Genomic DNA, 23,791 nt, shown 5'->3' with positions numbered 1-23,791 from the left:
TGTATGGAGACCATAAAGGAGACATATATCTATATCTTTTTCGTCTATCTCGAGATTTAAAATATCTAAAATTAAATGCCAAAACGTCTTCGTGTTCGTCGGAGAGAGATCTTGGGGATGTTCAAGGTGAGATGAGAGTTTCATAAACCGGATTTGGGTCGTTTAAGAAGAGTTTGCCTGCGGATGACATAGATCCAGATGACGAAGGTCCAGAGGTTAGCTCAAACTCGAATAAAACTGTCAGCGGTTTCTAAGTTAGTTGAAAAAATTGAAGAAAAAACCATCTCCACATCCAACACCGACGAGGTGTTAGAGTAATCCGACAATAACTTAAAGTTCATGTATAAAAAGTAAAACTTTTAAAGGTCATTGCTATTTTCGTAAATTGGTCGAAATATCCTTTATATTTTCTGTGTTATAAAGAATGTCAATTCATTAAAAAATGTCATGTAATAAAAAAAATGTCCATGTCGCCATGTCCACATGTCAAATGTTATTATTTTAGGTAATAAATGAAAATTCATTTCTAAAAAGTACAATGTTTAAAGGTCACTGCTATATTTAAATTGATCGAAATGTGCTTTCTATTTTCTACAATTATCCGGCCTATGAAACTCCCGTCTCACCTTGAACATCCTCAGGATCTCTCTCCAACGAAAACGAAGACGTTTTGACATCTAATTTTAGATATTTTAAATCTCGAGATAGACAAAAAATAAAGATCTATGTCTCCTTTTATGATCTTCTTACACAATTTCTCAATGTTTGAAAATGGAAGAGACTCAACAAAAATCAATGAAAAGAAGCTGAAATTAGTTTCAGAATAAAACGACGAGAAAAAAAATACCTTGTCGGTACCGAAACTGAAACGAGGCCATATTATTTTTTTGGGGGAAATGACATGACCTATAAAAATTAAATAGTAAATAAATAAAGAATAATGTCACGTCATTGAAAAATGCTATGTAATAAAAAAAATGTCCACGTGTGAAATGTTGCTATTTCTGGTAATAAATAAAAGTTCATATCTAAAATACAAAACTTATTTTTCTTCGGTTATCCAGTGTAGGGGTGAGATTGGGTCGGTTTGGGCCCAAAACCGAACCGAAACTTTCGGTTTTTGAAAACCAGAAACCATTGGATTCAGTTCGGTTTGGGTCGGTTTTGTTTCGGTTTTTTTTTTTTTTTTTTTTTTTTTTTTTTTTTTTTTTTTTTTTTTTTTTAATGTAGTGTTAACTAAAAAAATGTTTATTATGTAGTAAAATTCTTAAAAGTTTATAGAAGCTAGACTATTAAGTTTTGGTCATCTATTGTTAATGTCTACCAGCAAAAAACATAGAACATAATATAACTTATATTTATGTAGAACTGGGCTATTAAGCAGGAGTAGTTGCAAAAACAAATTTATGTGACTTTCGTATTCGTATTGTACATAATGTAATGAAGCATTAGTTACGTATAGGAGCTAAACTAGTAATAGATACAAAATGATATAAATACTAAATTAAAAATTATATATATAGTATTCGGTTCGGTTTTGAGGGTCGGTTTTTTTACATAAAACCGAAAACCGAACCGATCCGTTCGGTTTTTGAAAAACCAAAACCAAACCGATCGGTTTGGTTCGGTTTTATTGGTTCGATTCTATCGGTTTATTTCGGTTTTCCGGTTCGGTTTTTGCTCACCCTTAGTGTTAAAAAATATTTCCAAAAAGAATAGATGTTAACGCACACCAACCGGCTAAGCTGGTTGTTTAAAAATAAAAAAAGAAAAGGAAAAAAACAAAAAAATGAAAAAGAAAAAGAAAAGAAGAAGCTATTTGTAGGTAGCGTCGGCAAGTTAATAGGATCAGAGAGTGTTTGTATCTCCCCCGCCAAAAAGCCATGAAGTTAGGCAGCCACAAACACCTCCCTGAAATCAGCATATTTCTACACATTCATTCCGATTACTCAGCGTTTCCTTACTACTATGTCTCACTCATCTCACCAGATCCTAAGAAATTCTCCATCTCTAACTCATTATCATCATCGTTGTCGGAATCTCATTTCCCATACTTCTGGCCATTTTCCGATCACAATCGTAATGCTCCGTTCCCTTTAGATTCTCAATGTGATTGAGCTTTGATTTCAGTGTTGCGATGGTACGTTTGTTGTTCCCATTAAATAATAATTTTTGATTCGAGATAACTCTTGTTAATTATGTATGTATATATACACATAGGTATATAATGTGAATAAATTTAGGGCTAAATGCACCCAAAATGTATCAAACTCGTTTCGTTTTGTTGTGCTGACGTGCTGTGTGTATTTAACTTTCAAAACCTTGCTATTGTATGTATGTGACCTGACCTCGTGTGATCGGGATTTTGATGACGTGACAAATTATATGGCTGTCACGTTGGTTAAAATGTTACCGGTTATGTGATTCAGAGGTACTAGATACATATGGTTAAACAAAGAGGAATCCCTATTATGGCTGGCAGGGGAGACTTAGGTATTCCAGTGGCCGTTTTAGGACTCTTTCTTGGCGATCCCAATATGTTACCCGGAGAGATTCGAATGTAGGTTTCTTTCGGGTTAATTACAAATTTGGTACCTGAACTATACCCCATTTTTGACGTTTCATACCCCGCATTTATTATTTACACTGATCATACCTAAACTATCAACTTCTCTACTCGGACCATACCCATAGGTATGACTGGTGAAATTTTTAAAAGTTTGAAACTTTTAAAATAAATTACACGGATGATACCTGTAGGTATGGTCCGAGTGGAGACGTTGATAGTTTAGGTATGATCAGGGTAAATAATAAATGCGGGGTATGAAAGGAGCAAAATGAGGTATAGTTAAGGTACCAAATTTGTAATTAACCCGTTTCGTTATGACGGGCCACCTTACCAGTTACACACAATAGCAATAAACTAAAATTAGTTCAGACATAAGAGCAAAGCTTGACAAGTTAGATATATTTTGGATGTATTAATCAGCTCAGACTGACTGCATACTTTGGTGTGAAATTTGTAAAGATTCTTTTGTTTCCTACAATTATGTAGTAACTTTTACTAGTATAATTTTAGATACATTTACGGGTAAAAGGGGATTTACCCTAATCAGCTTATTTAAGATACATTTATATAAGGACAAAAGCCGTCTTGTACTCTTGTTGTATGCATCAAACTTCCAGATATTTTTATTATTTTTATCTAACCTCATATAGTATGTAAACAGATGATGTGTCTCTGTTTTTAGTTATGACATGGTAAGTCTATGGTTGGTACGTCATTTAAGAAACTAATGGCTTGATGAAGAGGTTATAGTATGTACATACAATACAAGGTTTTTGGAAGTTTAATACATGCATTAGAAACTTTGTAAGTTTAATATGTACAATATCACATGGTGGCAAGTTCAATACATTCCCAAATAATATACCCTTTTATAAACCCCTAAATTTTGCACAACTAGTAAGATGTGAGGCTGAATGTAATGGGCTAGACACGTATACTACACATGTTATTACTTCTCCATTCCTGTTGACCGAAAAGAATAATATACAATGCCTTTCATCTTTGAAATTCACAATCGAGAGTCAAGTTGTGTGTAGTATAATACTAATGGGAATAAGGTTAAGTATTTGTGTAGTGCATGGAAGACTTTGTACAAGTATCTGAGAATGAACCTATAAATACTATGATAATGGAACATCAAGCAACATGCATAATTTTAGTTCATTTTCGGTGGATATGTAATTCTTTCTATATAACTTCTACATTATGGTAATTGGATGTTTCTGATACATGGTATAGCTTGCTTGAATACTGCAATTAAAGGACAATTTTTTGTTTTGTTTTTGAATGAACGTGTATATATGATTGATTAAACGTGATCTGATGGGTCTAATTAAATGTGCAGGCTGGTACAGTTAATATCATCCTAGGTACCCATGTATGGGCAGAAGACCAATCAGTATGCTGGATTGATGGACAGGTTACGAAGATCAATGGACAGGAAGTCGAGATCGAAACAACTGATGGGAGGAAAGTAAGACGATCTTATACTCTTTCTCCTAAGCATAATTTATGATTTTAACAAATTTAATTGACTTCTCTATGGGGAGGTGAAAGTCGCAGTCAAAAGTAAATACTATATTTTTTAGTTTTGTAGTTCCCTCATAAGTTACCATTGACAGGTCACAGCAAACTTATCAAAAATATACCCCAAAGATGTGGATGCGCCTGCTGGTGGAGTTGATGACATGACCAAGCTTTCTTATTTGCATGAACCTGGAGTACTGCAAAATCTATCGACCAGATTTCAACTCAATGAAATCTATGTAAGGAGATTCTCTATGTCCAATTCATCTTTCTCTTTGTTGTTAATTTTCCAAGGGAAAAAAGGAACTTATATGGCTCTGGCCTATGGTAAAGTTGTATAATACTCTGATATCATGGCAGACTTATACCGGGAATATCCTCATTGCCATTAACCCATTTCAAAGATTGCCTCACTTGTATGAAACTCATATGATGGAACAATACAAAGGAGCACCATTGGGGGAACTAAGTCCTCATGTTTTTGCGATTGCAGACGTTGCTTTCAGGTAATCTCCTTTTCATTTGCAGTATGAAAACTTAACATATTTGTGACTATGTAAACATTTTTACTTGAGATGAATCAGGGCAATGGTTAAGGAAGGGAAAAGCAACTCGATCTTGGTTAGTGGTGAAAGTGGGGCCGGTAAGACTGAGACTACTAAAATGCTAATGCGCTATCTTGCCTATTTGGGTGGTCGTAAAGGCACCGAAGGACGGACAGTTGAACAACAAGTTCTAGAAGTAAGATCTCTATGTCTTATATATTTTGTAATGATTTACTGAAATATACATGCTCTAAAGTAACTAGCAATTAACTAGCTCATTTAGGTAATGCACAGATTCGTTACTAACAAAAGTAAACTACATATTGATTCCTTTAATTGAGACCCATATGCATAAAAGACCTGATGCAATGATTATATTGGAAGGAGAGGATGACAAGTAGCATGCAACAACTATAACCGTGGCCTAAGCTCTGAAGTAGCTATGTAGTGTGAATTACTGTGGGCCCTTGCTTCTTTTTTTTTTTTTTTTTACCAAAACTGACATTGGTTTTCAATTGATAATGGACCCCTGTTAGGTTTTCATACCCGGCCATGATTTGATTAGTAGTCAGGGATATTGTATATATCAAACATTCAAACCACAAGCCAGGAAAATAACTCAATGTTGGGATATCCAGGTAGACTTATTGGGTTGGTAGATGTCATGTAAAACCTGGCTACCTTCAGATGTCAGTCATATTTAGAAACATCATATCTAAGAGGGATTCACTCATTTTTGTGGAGCAAGTACTGCTTTCATTCCCATTTTTGTATATATCATTCCATTAAATTTGAGATGTCTATTGTGACATATCTGTCATTATCTGCACTTGTATAGATGATAAGGCTTCAAGTAGCCAACTAACCACTTATCCAAAAATCTGAGCAGGAATAGATGATAAGGCTCCTAGTAGTCGCTCTCCAAAAACTGTCTAAATGAAATTATGCAGGCTTGGACTTATTTTCTTTCTATTTCTAACTGGCAACTTATTTAACTCTCTTGATTAAATGTTTTACCTCAGTCAAATCCAGTTTTGGAAGCATTCGGAAATGCAAAAACTGTAAGAAACAATAACTCAAGGTGCGGTACCCTAATTTTATTACAACAGAAATTTTAATTCCTTTTATTCAGTGAGGATTTTTGATGCTTCGATCCATCCTCATTGCAGTCGTTTCGGAAAGTTTGTTGAGATTCAGTTTGATAAACATGGAAGAATATCTGGAGCAGCCATCCGAACATACCTCCTTGAAAGATCTCGTGTTTGCCAGATTTCTGATCCTGAGCGCAACTATCACTGTTTTTATCTTCTATGTGCAGCACCTCAGGAGGTACATTTACATGCACTGCTCATTTTTAGCTGATTATGAATGCTAAACTCTTTTCAAAATTTTCAGGAAGTGGAGAAATATAAATTGGGAGAACCTAAAACATTTCACTATCTCAATCAATCAAATTGCTACCAACTTGTTGGTGTAAATGAAGCTCAAGATTATCTTGCGACTAGAAGAGCCATGGATGTTGTTGGAATAAGTGACCAAGATCAGGTCTTAGGATCTTCATACTGTGTCTTTCTGTGATTTGGTGCAATACTAATAGAAACTGCAATAACATGTTCCCCTACTTTGTATCTTCCAGGAAGCAATTTTTAGACTTGTAGCTGCAATTCTTCATCTTGGTAATGTTCAATTTGTCAAAGGAAAAGAGGTTGATTCATCACTCTTGAAAGATGACAAATCGAAATTTCATTTGCAGACGACCGCAGAGCTACTCATGTTAGTTTTGAACTTACACTTTTCTAATGTTACTTTCATTGGTAGATTTATATGTGTGTCTAGATATATGTGTGTATTTGGGTATTTATCCTTTATAATTTGCAGGTGTGATCGTGCTGCGCTGGAGGATGCACTACTAAAACGTGTTATGGTTACCCCAGAAGAAGTTATTAAAAGAAGTCTTAATCCTGAAGCGGCAACTACTAGCAGAGATGGTTTGGCCAAGACATTATATTCCCGTTTATTTGACTGGTACTTTGAGCCTTTTCTGGGAGTTGGATTTACCTTGCATTTGCAGATTGTATTTTCTTAGTACATTGTTCTGTGGGCATCTATTAAATTATTTTGAATCACTATTGTGCTTCTAAAGGTTTATGATGATTAAACTCTGCAGGTTAGTTGATAAAATTAATATGTCTATTGGGCAAGATCCAAATTCAAAATCTTTGATTGGTGTTCTTGACATCTATGGTTTTGAAAGCTTTAAGCAAAATAGGTAAAATCTGATTCGCTGGAAAACTCATTTTTAACAAAGCGTTTTCAATAACTTGATTATGATCAACAAGAGTTGTTTTGTGCAGTTTTGAACAATTTTGTATTAATTTCACCAATGAGAAGCTTCAACAGCATTTCAATCAGGTGTGACTTCCAGGATTTTGTTGATATAATTGGTAATTGTCCTTTTCTTTTGAAGATATCTCTGATGTTTATTGTTCTTTTTGGTTCATATAGCATGTGTTCAAGATGGAGCAAGAGGAATATACCAAAGAGCAGATTGACTGGAGCTACATAGAATTTGTAGATAATAAAGATGTCCTAGAACTTATTGAAAAGGTTCACATAACTTCCTTATTGTCTTGATATTGTGAAATTATCTCTAAGCATACAGTAGTGTTGACTTAGTGGCCAAAGAGCTTCATAACATATCTATTTGGCCAAGCGATTAATTTATAGTGACTAGGGAAGGATTGTCATGGTTTAAATATGGGTGGCCTTTGTTAAATTGTCATGCAACAGTTAGATCATCCATTGTTAAATTGAATACACATTGTATGTTTTAATATAGCCCATTTGATTATTTGTATGTATATAGTCATGACTGCATTCTTCTTTGTCTTTAAAAGCAAGACAGGGTCCAACAAAAGAGGACCCTCCTTGACATGATACTGTATTGGCCCGTCTGCTAGAAAATTGAGAAATGAAGCTTTCTTATTGATAGTATATACCTTTCCATGACAATACTGATGCACAGTCACTATCCCTGCTGTCCTTTCGTTTACTCGATAATTCTATCTATAATAAAGTAATTTAAACCAATATAACTTACCCTTTTTTTTATAAAAAACCCAGCATAACTGATATTTATTGTTGTGCTATTTAGTTCATCTTATTGCCAGGTCCGACATCTATTTATCAGTAAGAAATGTCATATATGTGATCATTACTATATACACGGATTATTGACATATTGTATAGCCTGCAATCCAAAGTAACCTTAGATTACATTTGCAGAAACCTGGTGGAATTATTGCTCTCCTTGATGAAGCCTGGTACGCTGTGTTTTACAGTTCATACATACACAGATATATATCTTGTTTCAGTTTCCTATGCATTTACTTGCAAAGGGGGTGGGGGTCTAGGAACGGAATATTTTATTACAGCTTAGTCTGCAATGCCAAATTAGCCTTCTCTTATCTTACGATGTTTATTGTGTTTACAGTATGTTTCCAAAGTCAACCCACGAAACATTTTCACAGAAACTTTATCAGACATTTAAAAGTCACCCACGTTTTATCAAGCCCAAGTTGGCTCGGAGTGATTTCATTGTTTCTCATTATGCTGGAGAGGTAAATAAACCTTTGATATCTGCTATGTACATAGTTGCTAGTTTTTGCCCAAACCTGAAGTATTCGCTTTATGTTTGTATTCAGGTTCAATATCAATCTGAACTATTTCTGGACAAAAACAAAGATTATGTGGTTCCTGAACATCAAGATTTGTTGATGGCTTCAAAGTGCTCCTTTGTAGCTGGACTGTTCCCTCCGGTCCCTGAGGAGACAAATAAATCTTCAAATAAATCTGCGAAATTTTCATCTATAGGCTCTCGCTTTAAAGTAAGTTTTCTCGTGACATATTCCTACAGCCCCACATTCACTTTAAGGGGGTCTTTGGACTCTCCTTGCAAAAAAATATATTTCAAATAGTAGAGAAGATTAAGAATTATAGAAAATAAATGTTTATGAAAATTTACTGAATTTAACTATTTATTAATATTATCAAATTCATTTTTTGTTTTCTACCCAACCCAACCCAACCCGTTTTCTTTGTCTCAAGCAAGTCATCAAATCAAGGTTTTCAAGGACCCTCCTAATTTCTAATTCTAGATCCGCCACTGCCTACAGCAGGCTTGGCTTTTAGAAATAAATTAATTAAATGGAGCATACTCATAGACCATGGCATCTCCAAAAAGAATGGAAGAAAACTAGAGGATAGATAGATCATAAATGATGCCAATAACTTGGAAATTTTCACTTTGAGAAAATGTCTGATATTGTTCTTTTTATGCAGCTACAACTTCAATCATTGATGGAAACTCTGAATTCTACAGAACCCCATTATATTAGATGTGTGAAGCCAAATAATCTTCTTAAACCCTCCATATTTGAGAATGCCAACATCATGCAACAATTACGTTGTGGGGTGAGTGAACTTGAAGTACCAATATTCCAACTTCTTTTAATAAATCTTGATCTCACGTAGAGGGCTTTTTACTCATCATGAAGGGTGTTCTAGAGGCAATCCGTATAAGTATGGCTGGATACCCGACTCGCAAGAGTTTTTTTGATTTCCTCAATAGATTCAGCCTTCTTGCGCCAGAGGTTTTGGGAGGGAAGTAAGTAAAAGTCATTGTTTTATCTTTACTAGAACAATGCATTGGTTATTACACTGACTTTGTTACTTCCACTGATTTTGTTACTTATGTCATCAGTCTTGACGCAAAGGATGCATGTAAAAAGATTATTGACAAGATGGGGCTTGAGGGTTCTCAGGTAACATAGCTTTTCCCTGCTTATAGAGGGAGCGGAGGGAGGAGCTTACATTTTTTATTTATAGTCACGATTCCTATTATCTGTTTCACTTTTAATTAACTTGATTATCCTTGACAAGAAATATGAGATTGATGGTCAGTTCTGTTGTTATGATCATGCATCAATATATTTGACTTTATCATTTCTCGCCATCTGGCACCTTTTTCCTTTTCAAGTTGTAATGAGTAGGTAAAATGATAGTGACAAGCTTAATAGATGGACCAGGGTGTCAATGCCTTCATAGTTTAGCAGAACATTACATGGGTTGAACTGTTGTATCTATTGGCATGCCATAGTGTCCGAGGATCTAAACATTGTCATGTCATAAGTCTTCACCAAAGGTTTTTCTTCATTTGCTTTGACCAATTAGTTAATGTTCTCGAGCAATTTTATCTTTCTTATTCTCTCCTTTGACCTTCTGAAGTAAGTTAATTAGACAACTGTTGCTTGAGATTACCAATCTAATATGTTCATATACACTCATAATTTCTTATTTGCAGACTATTCGTATCTTGACTTGCAAGTGAACACAAGAGATAACCAGTAGCTAGACGGACAACAGCTTAAGATATTCCAGTGTTAATAATAAATCTGATAGGTGGTTAGATTCATTTCAAGTTAGTTCTATCCACATAAGATAGGAGATTAACAAATTCAGGGATTATATACATGATCAGAGAAAATCTATGGCCATAGCACATGCTAAAATTCTTTTTCTTATTTATTTTCTCTATTCCGTCAACTGTTTCATCCCTTTTCAAAAACTAAAAAAGACTGGTCACGAGAAGGATTCTGCATAGTTTTCTTGTTTGTAAACAGTTTTTAACTTTATCTCAAATTTCCCTGCGCTTAAATAGTTATATGAATGTTTTGGCAGATAGGTAAAACAAAAGTTTTCCTTAGGGCTGGTCAGATGGCAGAACTAGATGCACGGAGAGCTCAAAAACTCAATACTGCTGCCAAGAAAATTCAAAGAAAGATAAGAACTCACATCGCTAGGAATCGTTTTCTTTCTTTGAGGAAAGCTTCAATTTCGATGCAATCTCTGTGCAGAGGTTTGTCTTTTAGATAACTTCACCACATGAAATACTTTTTTGTGTAATGCGATGATTTTTGGCATATTTTTAGAAATATATCATGTAGCATATAAAATTGCATTTTCTTTTTTGTGCATGCTTGCCTGCATAGGGTTTCTTTCATTTATCTTGTAATTAATTCCACTAACCCTTTCTTTCGGTTGTTTCTACTAGGAAAGCTTGGTACTAAATTGTTCGAACACATGAAAAGGCAGGCTGCTTCATTAAAAATACAGAAGAATTATCGGCGACACTCATTTTGGATGGCGTACAACAGACTCAAGTTCTCAGTCACTGTTCTCCAGACAGGTTTGCGAGCGATGGCTGCTCGTAATGAGCTCAGACATAAGAAAACAACTAAGGCGGCCATTCTTGTGCAAGTCAGTACCTGGTATCGACATATTGCATACAAATTCAAAATATTTTCCATTTTCTCTAATTCGTTAATGCTTGCAGGCAAATTGGCATCGTCATAGAGACTTTAAATACTATAAGAGACTGATGAGGTCAGCAATTGTTACACAAACCCGATGGAGAGGGAGAGTTGCTAGGAGAGAGCTTCGGAAGCTTAAGATGGTTCGTTTCTCTCATGCATTATTTTTAAATTCAACTTTCATGAATATATGTTATGTTCTTATGCTTTTTTTGGTTAAATTAAGGCCGACACTCCATTATCAAGGTGATATTAATAAAGATTTGTTAACTTAAATTTTAATGTGAATTACTGCATTATTACAGTCTCAGTAAAATACCTTCTCGTATAAACACATGCATCTGTTGAAAGTCATATAGGACACAAGTTAAACATTTTTTCGATATATTCGCTGTTATTGCGTTCCATAACATGGTTTCTTTTTAAAGCAAAAGGTATTGATTTAACTTGAACTTGATAAAGTATGAAAGGGAGTTAACAGAGAGCGAATTATGTGAGTTAGATAGAGTTCCATATGTGAAAGAGTGAGTACGATGGGTGTTGATGGCCACATGGAGAAAAACTGAAAATCATGTGAGAAAATATGTGCATTATATACGCTGCTTGGTCTATTAGCAGTGTTAAGCCCTTGTTAAATACTGGGTATTTGGGACTATTGAATCATTCTTATTATTTACTTAGGCCAATTTACTCTTTTACTAAATTGTCTTGATCTCCCAACCGAACTATAAATAGTGGTTTAATTCATAATTTAAGTGATTGAGTTTTATGTCTTCTTATTAAATGAAAAGTTTTGAGATTTTGTATGCCTTAAGAAACTGTTAAAATGTTCTTTTATTTAATGATTTGATAATTTCTTTTTCCTTGGTTCAATGCTCACTTTAGAAACCTTAGTTACTCTATAATTTTCCCCACCCATATATACTAAAAGTCCCCTGCAACAATATTTATGTTGTTAGTTTCTCATTATTATATATATAGGCTGCAAGGGAAACAGGTGCCCTCCAGGAAGCAAAGGATAAGCTTCAGGCGCAAGTGGAAGATCTCACTTGGCGTTTACAGTTAGAAAAGCGTTTGAAGGTAATGTTAGTTTAAAGCAAAGATAAGTTGCTTTTCATGCACGTTTACAAAATCTACAAGTTTATCTAACCGAATCAAATCAGTATTCTATAGTCCATTATGTGTTAGACATGTAGTGGACTGTAATTGTACTTGTTCTACCAAATACATAACATCATTATGTTAGACTTCTGACAAAATGAGAATGCCGCACTGTGCAGACTGACTTGGAAGAAGCAAAAGGACAAGAAATTTTAAAATTGCAGAACTCCCTGCAAGCCATGCAGGCTAAAGTCGATGAAACTAATGAATTGCTTACCAAGGAGCGCGAATCTGCTCAGAAAGCGATAGAAGAAGCATCGGCTATTGTGAAAGAAGCTGAGCCAATTCACGTGGAAGACACAGAAAAGATTGACAAATTGAGTGCTGAAGTAGAAAATTTGAAGGTAATGTTGGTTTCCCAGAAATTCTCTCTCTCTCTCTCTCTTTAATCCTGTCTGTGTATATGCGAGGCATATAGACTACAAGGTGGTGTTTGTGGTTGGCCTACTTCAACAATATATTGGTGCGATAACTGATGGTGCTTTATTAGATTTTACCTACTTATTTTTGAAAAACAAATGTTACACACCACAAAATTATTCACATTTGTCTAATATGGGACTTGAACGACTTGAACCCAAAACCAATTGGTTGATGGGCCACCACAAATGCCGCTAGGCCAAAGGCCTTTGGTCTTATGGTGTTTTATGCTATATGCCATTTTCTGTGACAGTGATACCTACAGGCTACAGTTCTCTCAGAAAAAAGGAAGTCTCTTGCAACATGGTCATTTGACTTTGTTTTAAGCAATTACAGCGGATGTAACATGCTAGCCTCTTCAGTCTGATGGGAGATGTTTAGCATTAAATTTAAGTTCACAACATTAACCTATGATTTGATAACTTTTCTATATATCAATATGGACTTATGCAAAAGTAACTTAAAATACTCGAGTCTTACCGAGATATGAAATAAAACTGACATTGAAAACTTTTTAGAAGACATTAACGAAGGGAACAGCATACTTGCGTTTGCCCTTTTCAACCAACAAGTGTTTGTCAGCATGGACATGTAGTTAATTCTTTGACCTGCTTGTTTGCCACCTGGACTATGAATAAGGTTCTGAAGTAGTTGTCTCTTGTTATATGACTAAGCTATGTTGCTACTTAGAGATTCGTTTTACAATCACAATCTCTTACTTGAGGTTGTATGTGAACTGGCATGGACATACGAAATTCCATTAGTTTTTGAAGTATGCAAATTGTAGTTTTACTAGATAAAGAATTGAAATGCTAGTGACTTTTACTCAATTTTTATCACATAATTTACCAAATAAAAAATTTTTGAAGTCTTGATCCACCATGTTGATTATGTTTTGATGGGATTTAGGATAAGGTTATAACTATTATTAGCAACAAACTGAATGGCAATTAGTACCCCTTTCTGACCTGCAAGATGAAGTGTTTCATACTGAATACAGATGTGAGAAATTTTATTATTTCTGGCTGGTTCATTCCATCTTGTATGAAACCATACCAGAATTTAATTTTTTTCTCTTCCACGTCCTCTCTTTAGTTCCCTCACTGTCAATCTAATCTATAACCTCATCTTATATGAATACAGAGTTTGTTAGAATCACAGACAAAACGAGCTGATGAATCTGAAAAGAAGTGTGCTGAAGCCGTTGAATCAAGTGAAAGTAAGCAGCTGAAGTTGGAAGAAACTGTAAACCGGGCTAATCAACTTCAGGAATCTTTGACTAGGTATTGTTACAGCTAACTTTATCATAGTAAAAAGATTTGCATCTACCAGGGGCGTCTCAGCATTTTAAAGGCATAAATAGAATTTATGAAATAGGGTTTTATCTACTTATAACTCGCCCATTATAGAGCTTAGATACACTTTTGTCTTATCTACTTACAACTCGCCCGTTATAGAGCTTAGCTACACTTTTGTCTTGTCTATTTACAACTCACCTCAAAGTAAAAAACTGAGCACTCAAATATAGACTGGCTCTTTAGCAGCTTTACCCTTGAGACACCCCTGGCATGTACTATTTTAAATGTGAATCATAAGTAAGATTAAATTTTTTTTCATGAATATAAGCAAGATACGGGCTCTTACTCATTAAGTTGAGATACCCTTGGGAATTCTAGAGCCATTTCCAGCACTATGTTTGACACGCCTACTACAAGTACTTATCTCATGGTGTGACCGTTGAGCACTCCTCAACCATGCTTTTCAAAATAATGTTTTTAAAGATACACAGTTACACAGAATTTAAATCTTTAGTGGATGATTTAACTTCATGACTCTATCTGGTCTATATGTTCCTCTCACAAATGTATTTAGTCAATCTAGCTTATGGAAGATAATTATCATGATTTACATATGATATCAAAATCTCGTTACATTAACGCAAGTATGTGGTCAAATTATGTGCTTATTTAGCGAGCAATTCCTGGTTGTTTTTGCATTTTCTGCCAGAACCTAGCTATATGCATCAGGTCTTGAGAAAAGATTCCTTGTTGATTAGCTAACATCATAGTCATTACTTACTCAATCAACAGGTTCATGAACAAGTATAGGTAAGCATTCAAATAGACATCATACGGTCTACTGTATGTATGTAATTTAGCACATTAAAAGGCCAGATGCTTCTTGGTTTATAGGCTCCATTTTGTGCACTTTTTAGAATATTGTGGTGGATTAGCAGGGACAATTTGGTTTTCTTTACCTTTATAGTTGAATAGAGTGTTGTTCTTCTCGAACATTTTAACATCATTGAGGTAAATTTATCATGTCAACTGCTGGCTGATCCCATTTATCCATTGTGTAACATATATATCCTGCTACTTTTGTATATCGGGCTTTGTTTGCTGGCATGGTGCTTTACTGAAAACTTAATTATCTGTAAATTTCAGCTCAGACTTACCATGATTATTTTTTAATTGCAATCTAGATTGCTCAAGCCTATAAATCTTACCTCAACAGTTACAATTTAAATTGTCCTTGTCAGGCTTGAGGAGAAGCTCACCAATATAGAGTCAGAAAACAAGGTTCTTCGTCAACAGGCTTTAACAATGGCACAAAATACAAAACTACAGGCAGCACGATCAAAATCGATAAGGGTACTCATAAGACTCCACATTTACTTTTTAAGGATATAATTCTAATACTCACATCTCTCTTTTTTTTCCCCTTCGAGCAATGACAGAGGACGGAAAGTATAAAAGCTCAGTCTGTGGTAAGTTTAAGTTTCTTCAAGTTAAGTAAAGAAAGGCTTTAATACTTGTTTCTGTTTGGTTTTCGATTCCTACCGGCTCCATATACTTGGACAGCAAGCAGTTTCCGAGGAAAGTTAACACATTAAGTCATTCACGTAAAGAGGGTTTCAATACGATGAACATTTTTATCCAAAACGCACCTTATGAAGCACGGATAAGCCCTTGTGCATCACAAAAACCTTATCCGTGATTCACAATTTATATATTCTATGAATTTGTGCCTTATACCAGATCTTACTCCTAGTTTTATAAATTTGTAATGCATATACGTAATTGACTCCACTCATGTTGGTATCATTTTTTATTAATTTTGTAGGATCTTCACAGCCCTTCAATGCAAATGAGGGATAATGACGTGGAGGAGAGACCACAGAAGTCACTTAATGAGAAACAGCAGGAATACCAGGATTTGCTTCTTCGATGTATTGCACAGCCCCTAGGATTCTCGAAAGGCCGACCAGTTGCTGCTTGCATCATATACAAATGTCTTAGACAGTGGCGATCATTTGAAGCTGAAAAAACCAGCATTTTTGATCGTATAATACAAACAATAGGCCAAGCGATTGAGGTAAGGATTGCATCAATTTTTATTCATGCGTTACGGGTACATATCAGTGGTATAGTTTAACATATTCTGCCTTTTGAATGAAGACACAAGATAACAATGAAGTCTTGGCATATTGGTTATCCAATGCATCAACGCTGTTGCTGCTTTTACAACGCACATTGAAAGCTAGTGGTGCTGCTGGGGCCCCACCGCACCGACGGACAACATCAGCTACATTATTTGGGAGAATGACTCAGGTTAGAAAATTGAACTCAAGAGTTTGAAGTTATTTTTAATTATTAACACAAGGAAGAAAACTAAGAGAAAAAAGTCATGTAATGTAACACGTTCAAACATTTGATGGTTTGTAGAGCTTTCGTGGAACTCCACAAGGTGTAAACATTTCTATAATAGATGGGGAGACAACTGGTGCATCCGACACATTACAACAAGTTGAAGCCAAATACCCTGCTCTGCTTTTCAAACAGCAATTAACAGCATATGTTGAAAAAATATATGGGATGATACGTGATAACTTAAAAAAAGAGATTTCTCCATTGCTTGGATTATGCATTCAGGTACTCTTGCTGTTAATTAATCTCAATTTATTCGCAAGTTACTATACTTTCTCTTTCAAATTAATTTGTTGAAGTTTTAATGTTATCAATGAATCGTCTAGGCACCAAGATTATCCAGAGCAAACTTGCTAAAGGGGACAGCTGTAGCACTGGCAAGTGCTGCTTCTCAGGATATTCTGATTGCGCACTGGCAAGGAATTGTCAACAACATTGGATGCTTCTTAAACATGTTGAAATCTAACAATGTCAGTGCATTAATCCTTCACATGTTTGTTTCTCCTTTTACCATATGGCTAACCACATGCTTCTGATAGGAATAAGGTAGCAAAGTCAAAGAAATCGAAAAATATTGAATATAATAGAGTTTGCGATGCTAATGGACAAGATAACAACCATTATTTATGCAATTTAAAATTAAATAAAATTTAAAGAAAGATAGCAACGTGTTTAAGATAAGTTGTATGATTAGCAAAACTTCATTCATGAGTCAAGAATTCAGAATTTCAGATAACAATTAATCTTTGATATTAAGTTTTTTTTATATAAATTGTGACAGTCTGTGGATTAAATTTAATATGTAAAGAAAATTTCTGTTGACAGAACTAGATCATCCCTTAGCTATTTTTAATCCAAACTGGTAAGATTTGATTTAGGAAAGTGGACACAAGCAATGTGTTTTAAATCATGCAATAAACATCTTTCATTTATTTGTTTAGATTTCTCAACCATCAAGATCTGGATCAATGAAAATGTTTTGTTTTTATGTCAGTTATGACACTAAGACTAAGTCACTAACCATGGAAGCTAATCTAGTAAGTTTTGGCTATTTTTGAACGTATAAGCGTGGGCATAAACTTTCAGTTATTCCATTTCTTTCTTTAAGCAACATATGATAAATTGTGAGAAGTCTCATTTTCTTTTAGTGTTAACCCCTTAATCTGTGAGCAACATGTGGAAATGTTTCATAAATTCATGTTCTTATCATAGAACGCTAAGAACCTCACTCATCTTTGTCACATATCCTTTTTTCGTAGGTGCCTCCATTTTTGGTTCGCAAAATCTTCACACAGATTTTTTCTTTCATCAATGTACAATTATTCAACAGGTTCTGAGACAAGAATCTTCTGATATATGCCTATTTATTTACATATGTGCAACCTTGTTCATATCTAATTATCTATACATATAATTCGTTAAATATTAATTTTAATCTATGCATGCAGCCTTTTATTGAGACGAGAGTGCTGCTCTTTCAGCAATGGGGAATATGTCAAGGCAGGGTTGTCTGAATTGGAACAATGGTGCTACAAAGCAACTGAAGAGGCAAACTTTCCTTTCCTTTATCTAATCTGCTTTCCATTCCATTTTCTCATAGTGGTTCCATATCTTTTGCTGAACATGGAGGAATCTATAATTTACAGTATGCAGGATCAGCTTGGGATGAGCTCAAGCACATACGACAAGCTATTGGGTTCTTGGTACCACATCTTATTCTTAATTGTTTATACAAATATGATATTAGATCTCTGGTGGTCATCTTATCTCTTCAAATCTTTTTAAAAATACTATATCGAAGTGTTTGTCTCTATAGAGTTGTCCTAAATATAAGTTGCTAGCTGTACCTAAACAATTTTAATTTCTTGGTTTTAGGTAATTCATCAAAAGCCAAAGAAGACACTGGATGAAATAAGTCATGATCTATGCCCAGTAAGCCTCGACTTCCCATCTTAATATTGATATAGAGAAATAACGGCATTGATACTTCTTAAACTAATCAAAAACTATTGCACCTGCAGATTCTTAGTATTCAGCAGCTATACAGAATCAGTACTATGTATTGGGATGATAAATATGGCACACATAGCCTTTCTCCAGATGTATGTTTGTCGATATGATCATGCATAACTATTATACGTGTCTAAATGGGTGGGGCGGGAATGGGTCAGAACGGTTAATTTTGTATGGTCATGGTTCGGTTTGCCCCGAAACACTTTTTTGTCATTTTTTTTAATATTTAACTCGCTAGTTATCAACTCTCAACACATCCGACCATCCAACTCAATTAGTTATAAGCTAATTTATTTTATTTTCTCTGTTTGACTGTTAGAGATAAATATAATCTGAATCAATACATTCATATAAAATTGGGTTGATATGGCTCCCCTAGTAACCATATATTATTATTATTTTTTTTCGGATAATCACCCATATTGAACTCATTTCTGGTATCAACTTATCAAGATATGGACCCGATCCTTGAAGAACACCTTCTGACAGATGTCAACGATATCATCTATGTTTTATTGACAGGTAATTTCCAACATGAGGGTGCTGATGACTGAAGATTCAAATAATGCTGTCAGCAGCTCTTTCTTGCTGGATGATGATTCAAGGTTGAACAATAAGAATTTATATTGTATTTGTTTCGCAGTACTCTTCATATCCTCAGTCTTATCAAATTGAATATTTCTTGTCAAATGGTGCAGCATACCATTTTCGGTTGATGATCTCTCCAAATCCATGGATCAGATCAATATAGCAGATATTGAGCCACCACCACTTGTTCGTGACAATTCGGGTTTCAGTTTTTTGTTGCCGCGGGCTGAATCATGATAATTCAAGCTCCAGATTTTCATTAAGGTTCACTTAGCTGGAAATTAAGGCATGATCATAGGTTCGATGTAAGCAGAACATCTAGTGAAAGTACATAGTCACAAATGTTATTCGAACCTCATTTCATTGAGCTCAGTAAGCCATAGAGAGTTCAAATTGTTGAAAGTATAGTTTATTTTCATAAGGGCTGATTGTTTCTTTGCAAAAATAAAGTTATATAGGATTGAGCAGGCAGTGACCCTACAGTATTCTCTTTTCTTGCTGTTAATCACGGTATCTGACGTTTGGCTAACTAATCCTTCGGGACCGAGCTTATTGACGCAGAAACTCTAGCGGGGTTGACCTCTCACAATGGGAGATTGGCTTGACCACACAAGGGTTATCACTTTTCTTTTCTTTCATAATCAATTTTCAGCGGTAACATACACTAGTCACGATACACCTAATTGATCAAGCCTAATGCATATGAGCGCATATGTTTGTTTTTAACAATTAGACCAGTTCTGACTTCCAATTTTTATTTTTGTTTGCTTCTGGAACAAGTGCCTAAAAGTTAAGTTATGTAACATAAATGCTAGATTACATTGTAATATACCTTCTTTACGATTGAAATAGTGTAGTTGACGCTGATTATACGAGTTATATTTGTTATGCCATCACTGCTTCATAATTTGATGCTCAACAATTTCACTCATATTCTGCCAAAAGAAGTTACACTTCCACATGACACATATCCTTGTGCTTTTAACACTACAGTATATTGTTTACTGCTAATTTTCTTATTTGAAGGGGAATGTTAGGCCATAGATCGCATATAATCCTATAATGAAACAAGATGAAAATTAGATCTCTGGATGTTTTTTTTTTAGGTTTTATGTGCATCAATAAGATCAACATGGCCACGTGGATTATGACCTCAAACCATGACGGATGGATCTCCGAAAAGTTATACCAGAAGAATCTTAATATTGATTAATTAGTTACAACTTCGTGGATACCCTGCATGAATTTTGACATTTTATATTATCAAATTTGAGTTTCACTCGCATGATCATACAACTATATCACCTGATCAAGGATTCTGTTACGATGGGCCAGAGAATGAAATCATACTAATCTTTCGATGTTATCAATACGAAAAACAAAGACCAAAAACCTACTTATAAGCGAAGGCTATAATTGTTGCATGCAACAATCACCATTATAAATCATTGAATGTCGCTAATGAATAATATATACCCCAACCCATAGCGCAAACATTAGGCTAGTATTACTTTTGGAGAGTGATATATCTACAACATATTTTAGCCATCTACAACAAAAATGTATATTTTACTGCACAGTGTATAATTGTGTAAAACATGTATTGTTGTAGATTAACAAAATTTGTTGTAGATATATCACTCCCCATTACTTTTTGATTATCATCATTAACTAAAAAATATTAAATCTATCATGCCGCTTTTCTTTTCTTTTTTTTATCAATATATGTGACTCTAATTAATCCGGCCTTATTTAGGGAAATAATTCCTTAATTAAAGTTATCACTTGACTAGTAAGTTGGAAACCTTTAGATGAAAATCAAGAGTTACGATTTAAAACTTATCTTTAAATTTCCCCTCCCCTTGTTCATGACATGTATATTTTTTTTCCAAACATTAATGGTGAAACCTTGTGTATCCTATTACAAGATATGCTTATACGTACTATAGGTGCAATAGCACTTACTATAATTATTTTGTAGTCTTCATATCCAAATTTAAAGGGAGACGACCGACACACTCAAAATTACTACGTACTTTTGAAACATATATCACATTTAAATGCTACTGACTTGTATAATAAGGTGTGACGTTAGTTTGTATATAATGGTCAATAAATAAAAAGCAATGGTGGATATGATCATCCTCCACATAAATTGTCACATATATATTTTCAGCTAGATGAGCTTGTGATACACCATATAGTATATAATAAAGCAATTTGTTGGAGTCAATAATTAATAGGTTTCCAATATAAATATAGGATAGCACATCTTCACAGTCCACACTCTTTCACTACTTTTGGGAGGAAACAAAATTAAAGTGCGGAATGAATCACAAATTCAAAAGCACCAACTACATATTTGATCAAAAAGATTATTATGGGTTTTCATGGCCTCAAAGAAACTTTATGTGCACCTTTTGCAACAAAGAGTACAAATCTGCACAAGCTCTTGGTGGTCACATGAATGTTCACAGAAGAGATAGAGCTAAACTAAGACTCTCATCACCTCCTCTTGCTCATGATGATCAACACCAAGCTGCAAACCCGAATAACCCTAACACTGCTAAATGTGTGTCACCACCATCACCGGTTCGTTACCAACCTTACAATAAGACCACCCACCATTCTTCTCTACTTTTTCCTCATCATGTTTCCACTACTAATGTAGAAGATGAACAACGCGCGTTATATGCGTGTTCTGCAGGCGGGATAGACTTTTTAGGGTGTATGGGAAAGAAGAATGTGAGAATGGAAGATGGGGAGAAAGAAGGAAATGGGATTAGGGTTTGGAAGAAAGCTGAAATCTTTAACATGAAGATGGAGATGGAGATGGAGACGGAGATGGGCTTGCTTAATAAAGATGGAAAGAATATTGAGCTAGATTTGGAACTTCGACTTGGGCGGTCTTGATTGTTTCCTTTTATGTGTTGCATGTACTATTTTTAGGGTTTTCGGATTCACAACTATATACATGTGATTCATTATGATCGATAATGTTGTTCTTGTTTTTATTCTTCATTAATTAAGAGATAATCAAGTACTTTTGTTTGATCCATTATCTCTAGTAGTTGTTCTAGCTTGTTCTTCTAACTGAAAACGTATTAGACAATCACGAGTTTAGATTTTATGCTTGATCACATGCACTTCTCATGAGTATTAAAAAAGTTATTAGACAATCATTTCGAAAACGTATGCTTTCATAATACTCTCAATATATTGAAGGAACTAACACTAGAATAACTTTAACTTGTATATGATATATGGATGGATTTGAATAGGAGTAAATAAATCTACAATTTCTTTTCTTAGCTAGCTAGCAAAAATAGTAAGGTTGTAAAACGAGCTATATATCATTCATAACAATTCGTTAATTAAAGTGTTCATTAATATTTGTCTGTTTAGTAACGTACGTACACACAAATATATTAACAAAATATGTGTACGTTCCTTAAATTTAACAAACAAACATATATATATATATATATATATATAAAATCGGTCTCCTTCATTGATCTATGAATGTGATAGTGAGTAATTCATTAACGACCATTGTATGTGTTTATCAAGGCCGTACGTCTTCAAGGGAGTTCTAGTGATGCAACGCGCGCACATACACTCTAGCTTTTTTGAGCCCCAAGATTTAGTAAGAATACTCCATTTATTATTGTAGAGTCAATTATGTATATTCTTTGAATGAAAAGACAAAAACATCATAAAGGATTGATGAACTTTATCAACCAGTTCCCTTAGAGCACCCCCAATGGGTATAGCATTCGAACGTATTGGGCAATGAATACGTTGCACACCAACACCCCCATTGGGTGTGCATTGTATTCCTCCGTATTCATAGATGTGGTGCTACCACATTAATTGTATTGGAATGTAAGTAGAGAGTTTTTTTGGAATTAATGTTTTGGAATGTATTAGGTATTGGGTGTGAATGAGAGAAAAATGTATTGGAAAGAGGTTTTGCTGATGACGCTAAAGTGACCGTGTGTATTGGGTGTGACCATTGGGGGTGCTCTTATAAACCAATTACTCTAGGAAAATGAATAATCTTTATAATGGAAACTATCGACCGTAGATTCATCATTTAACCAATTACTCTAGGACGTTTGAAACATCTATTCGATATATATGGATCATGGGTGTGTAAGCCTGACGAGGACGCCAAGAGATTAAGCGAGTGAGTTTGTGATAATTAACGTACTGACCATCCCATATTAGAAAAAGAATATAGAGGTTTGAAACCTTCTATATAAGCTTAGAGTCGTACGTGGGATACTACTAATATGTTTCACCATGGTTTTAGTTGTAATTTCGAAATATTACGTCAGCCTAGCTAGTTAGGGCTAGCTTTGGGTGTTAGGAATGTTATTAATGAAAAGTTTTAGTTCACACACATTATGCATTATTCTATATATTCTGGCTTAATTATCCAGTGAGATAATATAAGGAAAGAAAATGAAGGAGAAAATAACACTAGTAACCGTTAGTTGTGGGAATTAAGATTTCAATTAAGTTCTCATTGGTACACATATATATTTGAATCATATATATATATATATACAACTTTTCGGCTTATGAAAATTGACTAGACCCATGGCCTCAGATATAAGCTAGCTAGCTCCTTCCCTAGCTTCCTTTGACTAATTAATTAGTACAATATATATGTGATATATACCAGGTCCAGGAGTGTGTAAGGAGAGAATGATGATTGCTGGCAATTAGTGTGTGTATGTATGTATATATGTGGGGTTCCAAACTACACATGAATGCTCTTGCTTGTTCCCAACAATTGGCTTTTAGAGTTTTTGTCAGTCAGTTTCATGATGCCCCTTTCCTTATTTGGAAACCAGACACTTTGTATCAGTTTCATCATATATA

At 34.6% G+C, this 23,791-nt stretch overlaps 2 protein-coding genes across 2 annotated transcripts; both read left to right on the top strand.

Moving 5' to 3' along the window:
* Positions 1-1,820: 1,820 nt before the first annotated feature.
* LOC122590697 (myosin-9-like) lies at positions 1,821-19,368 on the top strand. Its single transcript, XM_043762877.1, has 38 exons — positions 1,821-2,140; positions 3,915-4,043; positions 4,192-4,335; positions 4,457-4,602; positions 4,681-4,837; positions 5,664-5,722; positions 5,811-5,970; positions 6,037-6,186; positions 6,278-6,414; positions 6,520-6,666; positions 6,809-6,910; positions 6,996-7,053; positions 7,147-7,248; positions 7,927-7,964; positions 8,135-8,261; positions 8,346-8,528; positions 8,983-9,114; positions 9,198-9,307; positions 9,404-9,464; positions 10,381-10,558; positions 10,754-10,959; positions 11,036-11,155; positions 11,994-12,092; positions 12,293-12,517; positions 13,737-13,876; positions 15,133-15,244; positions 15,331-15,360; positions 15,717-15,968; positions 16,052-16,204; positions 16,319-16,525; positions 16,627-16,770; positions 17,560-17,630; positions 17,749-17,848; positions 17,947-18,003; positions 18,176-18,232; positions 18,322-18,402; positions 18,836-18,918; positions 19,012-19,368. The coding sequence occupies exons 1-38, from the start codon at positions 2,138-2,140 to the stop codon at positions 19,136-19,138; spliced, it is 4,587 nt and encodes a 1,528-aa protein (XP_043618812.1). The 5' UTR covers positions 1,821-2,137; the 3' UTR covers positions 19,139-19,368.
* A 1,861-nt stretch (positions 19,369-21,229) lies between these two features.
* Positions 21,230-21,814, top strand: LOC122592085 (transcriptional regulator SUPERMAN-like). Its single transcript, XM_043764292.1, has one exon. It carries the CDS (start codon positions 21,230-21,232, stop codon positions 21,812-21,814), a length of 585 nt encoding a protein of 194 aa, XP_043620227.1.
* The last annotated feature ends 1,977 nt before the right edge of the window (positions 21,815-23,791 follow it).

Source organism: Erigeron canadensis, chromosome 3 (genome assembly GCF_010389155.1).
Source record: "Erigeron canadensis isolate Cc75 chromosome 3, C_canadensis_v1, whole genome shotgun sequence".
Taxonomy (NCBI): Eukaryota; Viridiplantae; Streptophyta; class Magnoliopsida; order Asterales; family Asteraceae; genus Erigeron; species Erigeron canadensis.
This window is presented reverse-complemented; position numbering and strand designations above follow the sequence as displayed.

Coding starts and splice junctions, on each gene's coding strand:
- LOC122592085 (XM_043764292.1), top strand. CDS start 21,230: ATGAATCACAAATTCAAAAGCACCAACTACATATTTGATCAAAAAGAT.
- LOC122590697 (XM_043762877.1), top strand. Junction 8,262..8,345: donor TTTCTCATTATGCTGGAGAG/GTAAATAAACCT, acceptor GTTTGTATTCAG/GTTCAATATCAATCTGAACT. Junction 16,771..17,559: donor ACATGTTGAAATCTAACAAT/GTCAGTGCATTA, acceptor CTTTTTTCGTAG/GTGCCTCCATTTTTGGTTCG.